A 16,622-nucleotide genomic window follows, 5' to 3' on the forward strand; every position below is an offset into this window, starting at 1 on the left:
TCCAGCTTCAGAAAAATACAAAAAAAAAAAGAAAAAAAAGAAAAAGCCATATGGAACCATAAAATTTAAAATATATAGTCATTGAAAAATTTAAAAACCTTAAAAGCAAAATGGAGGGAGTATAGGAAAGAATTAGTGAACTGGAAGATAGAACAATGGAAATTACTCAAACTAAATAACAGAGAGAAAATAGGCTGAAAAAAATAAACAAAACCTCAAAAACCTGTGGGATTATTAACAACAGTTGTAATACGTCATTGGAGTCAAAGAAATAGAGAAGAAAGAGAGTGAAATTTTAAAAAAAGACATTTTAGGAGAAATTATAGGTAAACTTTTTCCAAGTATGGCAAAAAAAAAATAATAGTTGAAATTTTTTTAAAATATGAAAAAAGATGTAAACCCAAAGATTTAAAAATCTGAGCATATCCCAGAAAGGCTAGAAGAAATCCATAGCAAGAATCATCATAATCAAATTTTTTAAAATTAAAATATTAAAGACAAAAAAAGTCTTGAAAGCAGCAAGAGAAATGATACCTTACACACAGGGAAAAACAATTCAAATGACAGCAGATTTTTTATCAGAAATCATGGAAACAAGCAAAGGTAGCACAGCATTTTCCTAGTGTTGAAAAGAAATGCCACCCCAGAATTCTGTACCTAGTGATATTATCCTTCAAGAATGAAGGAGAGCCTGACTTGTGGTGGCCCAGTGGGATAAAACGTCAACCTGGAACACTGAGGTCGCCGGTTCGAAACCCCGGGCTTGCCTGGTCAAGGCACATATGGGAGTTGATGCTTCCTGCTCTTCCCCCTTCTCTCTCACTCTCTCTCCCTCTTTCTCTTTCTCTCTTTCTCTCTCTCTCTCTCTCTCTCTCCCCCCCCCTCTGAAAATTGAATAAAGTCTTTAAAAAAAAAGACTGAAGGAGAAATAGAAACATGCTCAGATAAAGAAATATTAAGAGAATTTTCACCACCACTACTGCTTTAAAATAATGACTTAAAAAAGTCCTCAAAATAGAAAGGAAATAATTAAAGAAGAAAACCTGAAACATAAGGAAGGAAAGGGCAATGGAAAAAGCAAAAGCATGACTAATACAATCACCTTCCCTCTCCTCCTGAGTTGTCTAATTTATGTTTGATTGTCAAAGGAAAAAGTATAGAGTTGTCTAACTTGCCTTTTCAATGTCTGTAAAGGAAATATTTAAGACTATTAAGGACTATTAAGACTGGCAAGATAAAAAGGATTTTTTAAAAAAGGCTGCCTTGGTCAGTTCAGGCTACTATAGCAAAATACTAAGGACTCATTGGCATAAACAATGGATATTTATTTCTCATGTTTCTGGAAGCTGCAAGTCCAAGATCAAAGTGCCAGTATATCCAATGTCTGGCAGGGGTTTTCTTCTGGGTCTGTAAATGGCTATGTTCTTGCTACTTCCCTACAAGGTAGAGAGCAAAGAGAGAGGAAGCCAGCTCTCACATGACTCTTCTTAAAGACACCAATACCATCCATAAGAGCTCCACCCTCATAACTTAATCACCTCCCAAAGACCCCACATCCTAATACTTTCACCTTAGAGGTTAGGATTTCAACATGTGGGGACACAAATATTTATTCCATAAAAGAAGGTGAAGATAAGTTTTCCACTTCAAACTGGTAAAATGATGACAACAGATCTTTGTGGTGCTAACATAGTTCTATATCTTGATTGTGGTGGTGGTTATAGGGATCTGCTTATTCTTATTCCTATTTTTGTTTTAAAAATAGCATAAAACTGGTCCTGGCTGTCTCAGAGTTGAATGTTGCCTGGTGTGTCAAAGTCCCAGGTTCAATTCCCGGTCAGCGCACACAGGAGAAGCGACTATCTGCTTCTCTACCCCTCCCCCTACCTCTCCCCTCTCTCTCTTCCTCTCCTCCAGCCATGGCTCAAATGGTTCATGGTTCAAGCAAGTTAGCCCTGGGCGCTGAGGATGGCTCCATGGCCTCACCTCAGGCACTAAAATAGCTCAGTTGTCAAGCAATGGAGTAACAGCCCTAGATAAGCAGAGCATCTCCCAGTAGGAGGCTTTCTGGGTGGATCCTGCTTAGGGCACATGCGGGAGTTTGTCTCTCTGCCTCCCCACCTCTCACTTAAAAAAAATAGCATAAAACTATACATACTCATTGTACCAATATCAATTTTCTGATTATGATATGGATTACCAACACATAAAATGTAACCATTAGAAGAAACTGGCTGAAGGGTACATGGGTCTGTAAATGGCTATGTTCTTGCTACTTCCCTACAAGGTAGAGAGCAAAGAGAGAGGAAGCCAGCTCTCACATGACTCTTCTTAAAGACACCAATACCATCCATAAGAGCTCCACCCTCATAACTTAATCACCTCCCAAAGACCCCACATCCTAATACTTTCACCTTAGAGGTTAGGATTTCAACATGTGGGGACACAAATATTTATTCCATAAAAGAAGGTGAAGATAACCTCTCTGTACTATCTTTACAACTTCCTCTAAATCTGTAATTATTTCAAAAGAAAAAGTTAAAAAAAAAACAGTTCTAGATTAAAAAGTGCTAAAGACACAAATACAATGTGAAAATCTACCCTAACTGCATTCTGAGTTTTAAAAGTTCAAAATGTTGGAAAGTTTGTAGAAATTTGAATATAGATGGGTCATTTGGTGATATTAAATGATATAAAATTATTAATTTTCTTCAATGTGATAATTTTGTGGTTATATAAAATAATGCATTTATTCCTACAAGATATATGCTGAAGTATTTATGGATGAAATAAAGTGAAGTCTGGAACCAATTTTCAAAAGCTTCAGGGAGATAGTGAGAGAGAAACAAATATAACAAAACATTGTCAACTGTTGACTCAAAGAATTTTTAGATATAAGGGTGTTCCTTGTACTATTCGTGTCAATTATTCTGTATGTTTGTAAATTTTCATTTTTAAAAAGTTGGGAGGGATGGGTTGAGATGGACAGATATGTGATAAAGCAAAAATAGTAAAATATGAATTGTAGAATCTAGGTGGTAATTGGCTGTTCACTAAAAAATTCTTTCAATTTTTCTGTATGTCTAACAATATTTAAATTAAAACATGGTGGGGGGGGGGCTAAGGAAACATGTCCCAAGCCAGCGCCCTCCCCCAGCACTGCCAGTTCTCCCTGGCCCACGACATACATACTTAGGATAATTAAACTAAAACTCATCATTTCTGGGGGAAAAGTTTGCCTGGCTTCCTGGCTGGAGAAGAACTAGCAACACCTCACACTTGTGCCATAGTGGTAAATTCCCAGCCACTGCGATGGTCCCTACCAACACACAGGGGAACCCCCCATGGGTACTGCTCGTTGTCAAGGAGAGACAAACCTGACATGACCAGGCTGGGCTCATGGATAATCTGGTTTTCCTAATGGTTACCTAAATTTTGAGAAATTAATAATAATAATGCCACTAGGTAAGCAGCTGAGACACAGAAATGGTTAGAAGTGTGATCAAGGTGGTGAAAAGCCAAATAAAATTTTGGTTATATAAATATATATATTGGGAATATATATTTTGGGGGGAAATGTGTGTGTGTGTATGTGTGTGTGTGTGTGTGTAATAATAAATTCTACCATCATGGTAGGAGTTTTTAACAGACTAAAGTACCAAAGTTAGGAATAGATAAAGAAACTTAAAAATTGAAAAGAATATAGAAGATATGGACCTTATAATTAAAAAGATAGATCTTATGGTACATAGATCCCTTTAGCAGTTAACAACTCTTCCTTCTGCCCCACCCATGTTAGAGTTTCTGCTCATTATTTCAGTATTGGCTGATCTCTCCAATGACAAGGCCATACAGAGTGTGCCTGATACACACAGCACCATACCTACTCTGGTTCTTGGCCTCATGTATACCTATAGGAGGAGCTATATATGCTGTGAGATACTGAAGATATTCTGAACTCTGGCTGAAAAAAAAAAAAAAAAAAACACGCTCAAGCTTTAAAAAAGAAGTAAGCCAATCTCGCAAGTAAATTTCATTATTTAAGTCAGGGCCTGAATTCTGGAAGCTCCTTATCTGGTCCTTTGAGAGGTAAAGGATCTAGCCACTACTGCCCATCTGCTTGAGCTTTCTTCCATATCCCCTATAAAGTTTCTCATCCCATGCCATTGTTTACCTAGAGGCTCCAAGTGGTACCCACTCCTGCAAGTGACAAAAAGCAATTCATCCTTGCCCTTGTCAGGACAAAACTCCTTATCTTATCTCACTAGCAAAAGAGTTCAATCTAACCAAACATGGAAAATAAATTAATTATGCTTTATACCTCCCCAGAGATGGCCAAGCAGCTAAGAGCCAACTCAGTGTTTGGAAAAGAGAAACAAAACTCTCAACCCATTCATTCATCCATCCATCCCACGTTTCTGGGCTAGTCCTTCTATATTATAATTGCTGGAAATGCAACTAGCACTGGCCAGGGAAAATGGCCAAGAGTGTCATCAGATGGCCAGGGCTCCGGTGGCTGAGTGAGAAGAGCATTCCTGAGTGTGTATCCATGCATGTAACAGCACTGTGTGACCAGCTTTTCTTCAGGCTAGGATGCCCTAGGAAAAGCCAAAGCATACCCCATAAGAGGTTATAGTGGGGGTCTTTTTGCAGGCTATTGTTTACAGAGTGAAAGCCCCCTACAACTTTAGGCAGTCACACTTGACACATACAGAGTCCCCGCCCCTGCTGCACACCTGCTTCAGTCCTCTCCCCACCCTCCACCCCCCAGGCATATGCCACAAAGGAGTGGTGAATACGGCACTTACATTTAGTCACTGGACTTCCTCTCTCAACCAAATATAACAGTAATCTGGGAACTGATTAATCCATTGGTCCAAATAGAGTTTAAAAAGGCTTCATTCAAGTTTTCCTGGAGGTTTCCCGTCCAGGTGATATCTTTCTTCCATCCCATTTCAGGATCCCTGGGTTATGTTAAAGGGAAGATGAGGGAGAGGATTCTCCCAGGAATAAGGCAGTTTGGGAGACAGGCAACTTGAGGATGCTGAGCAGGCATTCTAATAATATTTTTACCTGGCACTTCATAAACGCCAAAGTTGTTCTGCAACACACATAGGGCCCAGTTTTTGGTGCAAGTAGTGAATATGAGTGAGAAAATATGTATGACTTTGACCTTTACATCAACTGAATGAGGTAGGTGGGAAAACTGAGGCTCAGAGAAGTGCAGGGACTTGTCCAAAGCTAGTTAGGTGTCAGGAAACGCTAAACTAACACTGGGTCTCCTGGCCCCTCGCCTCGCAGGAACACAGCTTCTAATTCTTCCTCTGCCGCTGACATCAGGCATGACCCGTATCTACTATCTCATGTCCGCAGTGAGCTTTTCATCTGAAACGAATACAAATTGTGCCCAACAACAGTTTGGCTCTATCCTCGACCCAGAAAACCCGGCTGACCACGTAGCATAAGTGACGGAGTCTGTGTCTCTAAGAGCTCCGCCCGGCTGGGGGCCGAGATCTCGGCCTCAGAGACCCTGCGCGGAAAGGCTGGGGCGTCGCTGGGAGTTCTAATCTAAGGCAGGGCCCGGCGGCACGTCCTTGCCGGCTCGAATCCCGCAGGCCTCGGGCCGACCAAGGCCACGCAGGATAGGAGACGCCGCAGGGCCTCCAGCCTTCTTTAGCCCGGAGCTGTTCTCTTCCTCGTCGGCAACTCTGGCGCTCACACACGCCGACGGCTGCATGCACCCGCCGGGCCTGTGTTACCCGGAGTTTGTAATCCCTGAAAGCGGGACGCAAAAATCTCCAACGATTCACCTAGACCGACGCGGAACAGCACGCTTAAGCGCCGCTGCTAGACGAAGAGTTTCTTCTGCGCCTGCGCGTGAAGCTCGCGCGGAGGGCGGGGAGGCCGTGGGTGGGGCGGGGCCCGGTGGGCGGGGCGAGAATGTCTCCGCGCAGCTGGTACCCTGAAAGCCTGCGAGCTGGGAGATCTTTCCACGCCACCGGCGTCCTGAGGGCGAGGCTGCCAGACACCCTTGCTCACCCAGGGCTACTGCCAATGCTTTGGGTCTGCGGACCCTACTGTGGAGACAGGACATGGAGTCTTGGGTCCTCTTTGGGCAGGATTCTCGGGGAGGGGCCGGGAAAAGTGGGAGCCGCAGTGTCACCTCTCATGGTGGGGCTCTTCTGTGACGACGTCATAGAACTACATAAATGAGAGACATCGCGAATCTCTGACTCTTACCAGGGGCTTGTGCAACGTCACTGTGTCGGTCGGAGGATGCTGTGAGGTCACAGACCGCAGAGGTCTGGGCCGTAGGATGGGGCGCCGTTGAGTGGACTCTAGGGGCACCGAGATTCCGCCCAGGGAAGAGGAGGGTTACGTCATCACAGGTTCTACGTTCTTGGAGCTGATATGTCATCAAGGAGCCCTACCTAGACTATCCCACTGCATTTCTCCCTACTCCTTCCCAGGCCCTATTAGAGTCCCCGCAGCAAGGAGGTCCGCAAGGAACACGCCCCTTCGTGCCCCCTGGCTACCTTCTGGAAAGAAGAGGTGGAGCCTGAACTTCTTTCAACCAGGGCGAAGCCCCTGCGAGCTGTTCTTTCTCCGGGTCACTCCTGATCTTATCCCAGAGTGAGCCCCAGAAAGCTGCAGGCTGCACCAGGGTCTCTCGCGCGTTCTACTCGTCCAGCAGAGGAATCCAGCCGGTAGCTCCCTCAGGCCCAGCTGCGCACAGGAACCGCGGGCCTAGCAACCTTTGGAAGGACCCCAGCTGAACTCCAGTGGCCAGGGGTTAAGGGCTCCTCCGCTCCTGAAAACCCTCCCGAAAACCGAGTAGGCAGGGGAGAAATTGGGTGGAATGGGACTTTTAGGAGTATATCAGGAGGGAAAAGTTGCCCCCTATAAAGTAGACAGGCAAGAAAACCCACCCAGCATTTTTCATCCTCTTATTGCCCTTTCGTGCAACCCACAGATAAATGCCAGCGGCGCATGCCCCAACCATGTCTCTGGGGAATTGTAGCTATTTGGGGTCTGGTGGCCCGTGGCCTCATCTGCCCCTTCCACTTGCAGTTGCTGTTTCTGCACAATCTATATAATCACTGTCAAGAGCGTAGACCACATAGAGCGATGCTGAGAAGTGGCTTTTGGGTCCACCAGCATGATAGCAATGTCGGTAGAGCAAGCCAAGGCAGAAGCGTTGTGAGTGGGCTGGAGTTCTCTGAGCAGCACCTGCTCCACTCCCTACTGTGCCCTGAACACTCTGCGCTGGGAATCCATTCTTCCAAGGAAACACACTTGATATTGAAAGTCTCTCCCTTGCAGGGCCTAGGGTTGGAGGGGTGGAGATTCGTGGCAGTAGAAGTTGGGTGGGCCAGAAGAAAAGGCCGCCCCCATTTCACAGCTTTTACAAGTCCTTGAGGCTGGGCTATCAGTAGAAGCACCATATGTCCCGAGTGGGGTGGGAGGTGGAGGAATGTCGACGAAGAGTGAGCAGCAGCGGTAGTCAATCCCTGGGAAAGATGGAACACCAGAGAGAGCAAAGGGAGTGGGACTTTCTATCAAGTCCTCAGATGTGCCCAAAGCTCTCCATAGAGGCTGTGTGTGTGTGTGTGTGTGTGTACCTACACACTCTCCATGTCTTCAAACAACCACGTCCCCCAACCTCATGGGATAAGTTAAGAAACTGAGGTGGTCCATCCCATCAGCCTTATACCACTGCCTGCACTGATTGGGCCCAAGCCGTTGAAACCCAACCCCAGTGACTAACCCCCTCTATGCACCCAGAGGTCACAGTTCTCTGAGACCTGGGGTCCATCCTCGCCTAGGACGCTTCCTTATGGACCGGTTGGAAGAAGAATTGGGATCTTGCCTGACTAGCCAAGCTCCTACAGGCCGGTCCAGACCTGGCAGCGCCATGACCCTCCTTCGCAGTGCGCCCTGGTACCAGTCAAAGCGCTTATCTATAGGAGTGTTCCAAAGGGGCTCGGCTTAGAGTTACTCGGGGTTGTTGGCAGAACACGAGGTGCCGCGAGCCCCAGGCCGCCCCTCCAGGTCTGTCCAGCAGGGGGCAGCGTGGCTCCAAACAGGGAATGGCCAGGCTGAGGCCACAGGGACAAGTTGGGTTCCCGAACCCGGTATCCTAGCCTTCCCGGGGCGGAGAGATAGTCCCAGAGGAGGGGGGTGGCGCAGTGAAAGACTAGAGCATTTTAACTCGGACATCCCCAGCCCGTATTCTCAGGCTGCTGTGTCCTGCCCGAGGCTGGGATTTGGGGTTCTTGTAACTGGGAAATTCGGCCCGCGGTTTCTGCCTCCACTGAGCACGGGTCAAAGTGGCCCAGGAGTAAGCTCTTGACCCTGGAAAGGCCGCGGGCGCCCCCGCCTGCGCCGCTTTGAGGTCTGGGCGCTGGCGCTGGGGGAGCTCCTCCCCGCCCCAGCAGGGGACCCCTGGCGGCCTGGCCTCTAATTGTGGGAAAGCTCGATGCCCCCCGGGAAGGCTCAGCTTATGGAAGGCAGACTCGGATTTCTCCTACACTTCCCGGGCCTCCCAAGGCGCCGCCCCCGACATTCTGACAAGACTGGAAAACTGTAGGGAATCTTCGAGGGCGTGGAATTTTGTCTAGGGAATCCTAAGGGCGGAGGGATGTAGGTTTGGGTCTCTCAGGAGGCAGCAGTGATTGTGTCTTTGTAGCTGGGTATTGAGGCCCTGGGGACAGGACAGTACCAGTGTGAGACGCTCTGTGTGGGCGCATCCTCTGACCCCAAAGCAGACACAGGAGGCTAGTGGGGGAGGGTGGGACTGGTTAGGGATGTGGGTGACAGTATGTTGCTCTGTTAGTGGACCCTAAGCGACCTAGGCTCCGGAGATGTTGGGATTTTTCATGGCCAATGTACTGGCCAAAGGCTCAACTTTTTTGTCAAATCAAATCCCTTTGGAGACAAGGAGTGGGAAGAGACCCTAAGACCGAAGTGGAGGAGAAAAGTAAGAAAAGAAATATGGGCTGGGATCCGAGGTAAACCGAGAGCGGGGCAGAGGAGGTTTCTGCACCCATCCCATCCCTGTCACCCCAACAGGACGGCGGGTGGGGCGATGGAACAGGCTGGAGTCCGCAGGGAAACCTGCTCAGCCCGGAGAAGGCGCCGCCCAGTTTCTGCTTTTGAGTGGGAAATTATCCATCGTGCAATGCCTGTAAAATAACCGTTTATTTCATGTTTTAAAAAACTCCAGTGATAAATGTCCGTTACGGATGGTCAGCATAAAGTGCCAATCGCAATACAACACCCTGCTCCTAGCCGACTACTCGCTCTCGCTCCCGGTGACAGGCGATGAGCACGGGGAGCCAGAGGCCGGGTCTCCTCCAGCCCCGAGGCCCGCGGCCCCGCCCCGCCAGCGGAGTCCGGGAGCCCACGGCCGGATGCGAGGCGGGAGCTGGGAGCGGACGCGGCCGGCCCCGTGGGCCCCATGGTCGGTCCCGGGCCGGTCCCGGGCGGGCAGCTGAAGCAGATACACGGATTACACTTTTGCAGGCTCCCGGGGATGGGGATGGGGTGGAAGGGGGAGCTGGAAGCTGCGAGCGCACAGAACTTCTTTTCCTCTCCCCTCTTTCTCCGCAGTCAGAGTTACAAGCTTATATGGTCAAAGAAAAAAAAATAATAAAGAGAACGTATAAAATAACAATAGAAAAAGTAATACTTCTGGGAGAGGCGCCGCTGCGGCTCCGCGGAGTTTTTCGTTCTTCTATTCCCCCCCTTTTCCTTTCTTTTCTTTTCTTTTTCTTTCTTTCTTTTTTTAAATGCAGTTTCCCTTCCGCCACGTGAGTACCGCCTTTTGGCCAAGAGTTTAGCCGCGTCCTGGGGGAACTGTCTGGGCGGCCAGGTCGTGGCCCCGGGCGGGGCTTCGGAGTTCTGCGTGTGCCTGGGACCCAAGGGACATTGTTTGGGACCGGGAAGGTCCGGGAGCACCTCCCGCGGTCCGCTAGAGTCGCCTTTCGGCTTCTGGTCCCTCTGAAGGAGGGGGCAGCGTGACCCAGGGTCCCGGGGAACCCGAGGCTCTGTTTAGCATTTGATCTTGGAGGTTTTGAGCTCCTTCACCTGTGAGTGTAGCGTCTTGTGGACAGCGAGAGTCCTGGACTGGCAGAATCCTTTCCCGCACTCTTGACACTTGAAAGGTTTTTCTTTGGAGTGAATATATCTGAGGACAAAAAGAGAGAATTAATTAATCCTTGCAAAATGATGCAATGTTATGAACAATTGGCCAACATCCCTTCCCACTGCTGTGAGGTGCTTGCGGTCAAAAGAAAGGGGATTGCGGGCACCTAGCGTGGAGCTGGCAAGATGCTGAGTGTGTGGATGGAGCAGGGAGGGGAAGGAGAGGCTCAGGCAATCTCCGACCCTCCACAGGTCCAGCCGGGCCACCGGGCCGCTTACCTGAGGAGGCGCCAGCTCCGCCTCCTTCTAAGGCCTGGGTCAGCACTGAAGGTGAGTGAGGACCTGGGTAGAGCAAATTAGCTGGCGCTGCACTGTCCCAGATGGTACCCACTAGCCATCTATGTTTATTCAAATTAAAATGAAATAAAATTTAAAAGTTAGTCACACTTGTTTCACATTTCAAGTGCTGACTTGTCACACGTGTCACGTGTCATGCTCCGTGGTCGCAGAAACTTCTATTGGACAGCGCTGCATCTTAGGTCCTGTTTATCCCCAATTCTCTCCACCCATGCTCCAAGAACTGATCCCTGAGCTTTGCATGCTTTCCTTCGAGATTTTAGGGAGTACCCCGAAGCTGAGGAGGCTTGGAGCCAGAGCCTGTAGGGGTCTCAAGAACCTCCTCGTTAGGGAGGAGGGTGGTGAGGATAGAGGCAGACAGGCAGCTCAGTCTAGGGCCACCCAAAGTGCCTCACCTGTGGTCCCGTAGGTGGTCTTGCCTCCGGAAGGCTTTGTGGCAGATGTCACAGGTGTAGGGCCGTTCATCCGTGTGCGTCCGCTCGTGGATGAGTAGGTTGTAGGACTTAGTGAAGTGGCGGCCACAGAACTTGCACACGAACTCCTTCTTGGTCTTGGAAGGCAGGCGTCCTCTCGTGGGCTTCTTTTCTGGGGACAACTTGGTCACATCCAGGAGGGCGCCTAGACCACCAGCGGGGGAACCGGGACCCTCCCCCCGGCCGAGCTTGGACGGATCTTCTTGCGTGGCGGCCAGGGCCAGGTTGGCAAAATCAAAGCGCGGCTTGGTCTTGAGCGCCGCGGGGCCGCCGCCTGCAGCGGTGATCTCGGGTTTGGGCTGGATGACGTGGGGGAACCAGGGAAAGGCGGGCAGCTGGAACCGTGCGTCCACCAAGTTGGACACGGCGCCCGGCACTTTGGAGAAAGAGGATCGTGGCAAGTGCATGGCCGGGTAGCCCAGCGTCCACTGGTGCAGGTGCACAGCGTGCAGCGCACTGAAACCATACAGGTTGGGTAGGTGGTCCGAGGGCACCGTGGGCAGGCCGTTTACCGCCTGAAGGAAAGAGTAGTTGGTGAGCTGGAGGGAGGGATGTATGGGCACTGGCGCTGGCAAGGTTTTGCTGCCCATTGTAGTAGCTGCTCTGGGTTCTCAATCTGGAGCTGCGAAGAAAAGACAGGAGTGGGGAAAGGAAAAATTCAGGGTAGATCGTCTTCCTTCCGAATTACAGCCCAGCCACACCCTTACTGTCCCTGGGGCAGGAGCTGGAAGTCTAAGACACAACCCATGGAACGCAGAGACCTCAAAAAAGAAGAAGACAGGAACCCCTTCTGAGCTGAAGACTCCCTCCAAATGGCCTCTGGCAGGGACACACAACTTGAGACAGAAACCAGCAGGAAACTAAATCCAGTGCAGTGCAACAAACTTTAATGAAGGACTATGGTATACAGGACACTGAGAGGGGCGGGCACACAGGGAACGGGCATGTAGAAACTTCCTGCATGCAAGCCGGAGTCAATGCAGAATCAGATTCCCTCCGCAAAGCTAACAGGGACTAGAAGCTAACTTACATATTCATGTGCATGTGAACACAAAAATGCACACTGACAGATCCACTCATTTGGAAGCAGAGTTGACAACAAGGTGCAAAGATTAAGTGGGATGACCAGTGTTCTGCTACAAAACAAAAATCAGGGAACAACACACACTTAAAAGCATGGGATCACGCTCCGCCCACTAAGCCTTCGACACGATAGCACAGAAACTTGCACAAATCCATATATCTCCCAACTCCTTTGATCAAGGTCTACTAACTGACCTTCATTTGGCTTCTAGAAGCCACACTATCTTTCTCCTCAAAACTCTCAACTTTGACAGTAAATTTGCTTTTCTGCCTCACTATTAATGAACCCTGTTGACAATACCTTCTCTGAAGCTGCTTGTGGACTGACGCCCTTGGGGGATCACATTCATTTCAGGGAGGACACTGACACTCATCTTCATTAACTCAGTCAAACATCTGCAGTCGCGTACAAGGGAATTTCTGTGCCCTTCGTACCCCATAAAAAAGGGGACAGGGCCTTTAGGGGGTCTCAAGGTGTGTGTGTGTGTGTGTGTGTGTGTGTGTGTGTGTGTGTTGAGCCCTGAGCAGGTGGTTATGCCTATGGGCAAGAACCATATTGAGGCCTGCCCCAGCTGCTATGGGCTAGTCATCCTCCAACTGCAAGGCCAGGGAGCTTGAGCAAGGCCAGAGAGGAGCCGTGCTTAAGTGACTAGCAGGCTGGCATCTCCTAGCCTTTTTGGTCAGCATCTAGGCCTACGTGGACAGGTCTGTGCTCTGCAGAGGCCTTTATCTCTGTCTTTCCCAGACATTTCAGTCTGTCTAGTGGAGGCAAACACAGGAGAATGGAAGCCAAAAGTACACAGGGAGCATTGGGACCTTCAAGAACTGAGCTCCCTCTCCTCTGTGCTCTGCGCTGAGGGCTATTCATGAAGTCATTGTGGGAGCCAAGGGCATGGGAGACCTTTCTCCTGTGCCTCTCTTAGTCCTCTGCTGCCCACTTCCTTTACCTCTTCTTACTCCTCTCTTCCTCCGATCTCTCCTTGAAAGGGCAGCATGCCCCCCTTCCCTGGCATGTGCAGGACAGTACTCTGCTTCCTTGTGCACTGCGCACACTGACCCTCCCCGGGCAGCCGCCCGAGCCTAGCTTACCCTTAGCTCAGGACTGCCAGGCTCGGGCCTAGACTCTGCGGCCCTTCGCTGCAGCAAAGCTTTTAATGAGAACCAAGTGCCGCTCCCATTGGTTTGTCGAGGAGAGAGGACAATCTTGACCTAAAAACCTTCTCCCGTAGAGGCTGCGCAAGAAGGTCACTGGCAGTGTGTTGGACCAAAAGGAAAGAGGTTCTGGGGGTGGAGGGTGTGGGTGCAAAACTCCAAGAGCGGCAAAGATGTGCGTGTGCTGGTTAACAATCGGATGGAAACCTAGTCTGACCGCAGCAATGAATTCCGCCTGGTGGCTAAGGGAGGCACAGTTCTGCGATGCTCGCACACCCGGAGCAGGAGGGCGGGCGGCCCCCAAGGCCTCCGCAGCACCGATCTTCTCTACTGCTCCAAGTAAGGGTCGCGCCGGGGACGAACCGAGACCACCCTAGAACGCTGGGACGCGGCGAAGCAAAATAGGACTTGGACCAGTGAGAAAGCAGGGGCCGTTTGTGGTTGGAAAGGAGCGAGGAAGGGAAAAGGAGGAGAAAACTAGTCAACTTCGAAGGTCCCCCGGGACTTAGGCAAGGTGAGCGCTCTTTGATTTGCTGTCACCTCATTTTCCCCTCCAGCCGCTGGAAATCAGATCCTTACCCGCGGCTCCCAGGGACCAGCCAGGTGCCCCCAGGGCCTCGGCTCCCTCCTCTCGGTGCTCGGCCTACCCGGGCTAAGTGAACTAACTGCGTGGCGGCGGACTCTGACTGCACGCCGGCCTGAGCCCACTCCGTGCCCGTGCCCCGGGGGGAGAACCCACCAACCTGGAGTACTAACCGGCCTTTCCTCGCCCGCCCCCCGGAGCGAAGCCCTGGGACTTGGTGGGAGGAGGGGCGCTTGCAGCCACCACTGCTCGTGGGAGCCAAGCTTTCCGGGCCTGATCTTGTTTCCCCCAACACTCTATTCATTTTCCTCGGCTGCGCAGCCAGTTTCTTATTTTCTGCCTCGTTCCGAGGCCAGGGCTTCTCATTCTCACGCCAACGACTTTCCCGAGGACGAAATTCGTTCGAAACGTGGCTCTTTACTATCAAGAAAGGGCTGAATGCACGGTCTGGTTTCTGACGGTCCGCTAAGAGTAAAACACAGCCTCACACCAGCTCACCAGCCGGAGAGGAAGAGCTCGGGTTGTTCTGACCCCAGAAACCAGTGTGGACGCTTTAGATCTTTAAAAACGAGAGGGAACCCCTCTCCCCAGGCCAGGTTCCCGCTCCGCAAGGAGCTTGGGCCTCCGGCCCTCGGAGGTGCGGTTAGGAGTCGCGGCTCCACGCAGCAAATGCAGTTCGCGCTTGGAAACCTGAGTCCCCGCGCAGCGGAACGCCAATCCCGGGTCTGCAGCCAGCCCTGTGCCGAGTATTAATGAAGTGTGCCGAGTCTATTAAAGTGGTTTATTCGGGGCTAATTGACCGTGTGCGAGTTAACTGCTTGCATTAATGAGGAAGGAGCGAGCTCTAGAGCTTGCGCCTGGAGGAGCTCAGCAGTAGCCCCAGAAAATTATCCTGGACATCGAATTCCCAAGACAAATGACAGGCTTCTGAACCCCAGGCGGGGCGGATGGACCAGTCTCGGTTATTTTTGTTGAAGTTTCCCAACGAACGAGATTGAACGAATCTTTCAGCTAGATGGCCATCCGCCGCATTTAAATACCCGTTGCGTCTTTAGCGATCTGCTCCCCAATCTTAATGAAATCACAATTACTTCAAGGAGCCTCGGATGGAACATCTATCTACCCACCAGTCTCCTTCCACCTCTACCCCCGGTTCCTGCCAACGCTTCTCTTCTCTATGTGGCTGTGAACATGGGAAACTAGCCTTGCACGTGGTTTCTGTTTCCGAGAGCCAGCGCGCTGCTCTCAGCCGGGTGAAATTTACCAAATTGTGGCAACAAAGAAACACTCATAGCTATGTTACTTTACACTTCCAGAACCTACCCGTTGCCACTGGAGCTGCTCTCAAGGTGCTGGATGTGGGTTTTCATTCTTACCAGAGATGTTTCTGGGGAGAAATGAGCTCAGCAGGCCACCCCTCACTTCTTTCCCTCTTATCTCTGGCTCCCACCTCTGCTGCAAGCAGGGTTTGGGGATAGTTAGGAGAGCAAACGAATCCTTTCCTCCCAAGCCTCAACCTGGAGACAGCCAATCTCTCCATAGTGTTTTCCGCTACCGAGGCATGCAGGTCTCGAACTGCGAATTAGTGTTCGCGCCCCCCGCACACACCCGGACAGTGACGGGTTACAACCCAGGCCTAGATCACACACACAGCAATCATCCCAAAAAGGACACCCCAAGTCAGAACACAAATGCAAGTCGGGGTCAGGCACGCGACCCTTCGCTCCCGGGTGGAGCCCGCCTCATACCTGAGCGCAACTCGGCAAAAGACAAATTGGCACGAAAGCGCGGCCGGGAGGGGCGTGCACCTGTCCCTGGCGCGGTCGGCTGCAGCCGTGGCCATCCATCCACTCTCTCCTTCGTCAGCTCAAGTCAGGCTGAGTTGGGCGCGTATCTCAGTCAAGTTTGTGCCCGCTGAAGTTGCTTCATTTTCTTAGAGGGGGGCCACAGCCTGACTTCCCAAGTCCGTGGGCATCTCGCTCCGGATTCCCCGGAGACTGGCCCCGGTGGGGACAGTAGTGGAAGCCCGCCCTCTAATTCCCCGGAGGCCGGGACTCCGCGCGTTAAGTCCCTGAGCCAGCACCCCCAACCACCCTGGGCTGCAGCGGTTCTCACTTTCACAAAGGTCCTGCAGCCTTAATTTGGCAAGAGGAGCTTCTTTCTGGGATACTGAGAGAGAGGAGACACCCGCCGCGCTGTGACAGGGAGCCCGGGAGTCCTGCCCGTATTCCCCTCGCCTGGCCGGGGCGCCCGGGGCTGCAGTTACCTTGTTTCACGGCGGTCCGGGGCTGAGCGCGCCTCTGGGGTTCCCGCTGCGGGGGACCCGGGAAGCCAGAGGCACTGGATTCCACAGGCACCCCCGGAGCTCTAGAGTCCTGGCCCCACTCCGGCTGCGGGGACTCCGAGCGCCCGACAAGCGGGAACGCTCAGCGGCCCCGGAATCCTGGCCGCCACGGATGGCAAGCGTCGCTTGCGGCTCCCTGGCTGGGGTGAACCCGGAGCGGCTGAGAACGTGCTGGGAAGAGACCGAGCTCAGACTCGCTCATCCCTTAGCATTGAGCCGCCTACTTATTTTAATCCACTACCCTCCCTCCACCTCCCTCCCTCCTCCCCTGGCCTCGGGATTCCACCCCTCCTTCCCCTGCCCCCCAACCCTGCCCCGCGCCTGCGCACTTAGAAACAAAGTTTTGCTGACCCGGACAGCAGACTTTGGCAGCTGCTCTCGCTTAGCCCCGGCGTCCCCGGACCTGCGCTCCCAGCCCCTAAATCCTGTGCGACCCCTTCTGTGTTGTTAGGCCCATGAGGGCACCCTTATCGCGCTAGAGGAA

The 16,622-nt window shown here is 51.2% G+C and overlaps 1 protein-coding gene across 1 annotated transcript; it reads right to left on the bottom strand.

Annotated features, from left to right (window-relative positions):
- Positions 1-9,913: 9,913 nt before the first annotated feature.
- OSR1 (odd-skipped related transcription factor 1) lies at positions 9,914-16,324 on the bottom strand. The gene is made up of 3 exons (XM_066235006.1): positions 16,061-16,324; positions 10,899-11,598; positions 9,914-10,189 (listed from the first exon to the last, which is right to left on the bottom strand). The coding sequence occupies exons 2-3, from the start codon at positions 11,564-11,566 to the stop codon at positions 10,054-10,056; spliced, it is 804 nt and encodes a 267-aa protein (XP_066091103.1). The 5' UTR covers positions 11,567-11,598; positions 16,061-16,324; the 3' UTR covers positions 9,914-10,053.
- Positions 16,325-16,622: the final 298 nt, after the last annotated feature.

The sequence above is a fragment of the Saccopteryx bilineata genome, chromosome 6 (assembly GCF_036850765.1).
Source record: "Saccopteryx bilineata isolate mSacBil1 chromosome 6, mSacBil1_pri_phased_curated, whole genome shotgun sequence".
Taxonomy (NCBI): Eukaryota; Metazoa; Chordata; class Mammalia; order Chiroptera; family Emballonuridae; genus Saccopteryx; species Saccopteryx bilineata.

Bases quoted from the DNA above. Each gene is read 5' to 3' on its own strand.
- OSR1 (XM_066235006.1), bottom strand. From the start codon at position 11,566: ATGGGCAGCAAAACCTTGCCAGCGCCAGTGCCCATACATCCCTCCCTC. The intron at 10,190-10,898 runs GTGAGGCACTTT...TTTTGTCCTCAG, and splicing joins GACCACCTACGGGACCACAG to ATATATTCACTCCAAAGAAA.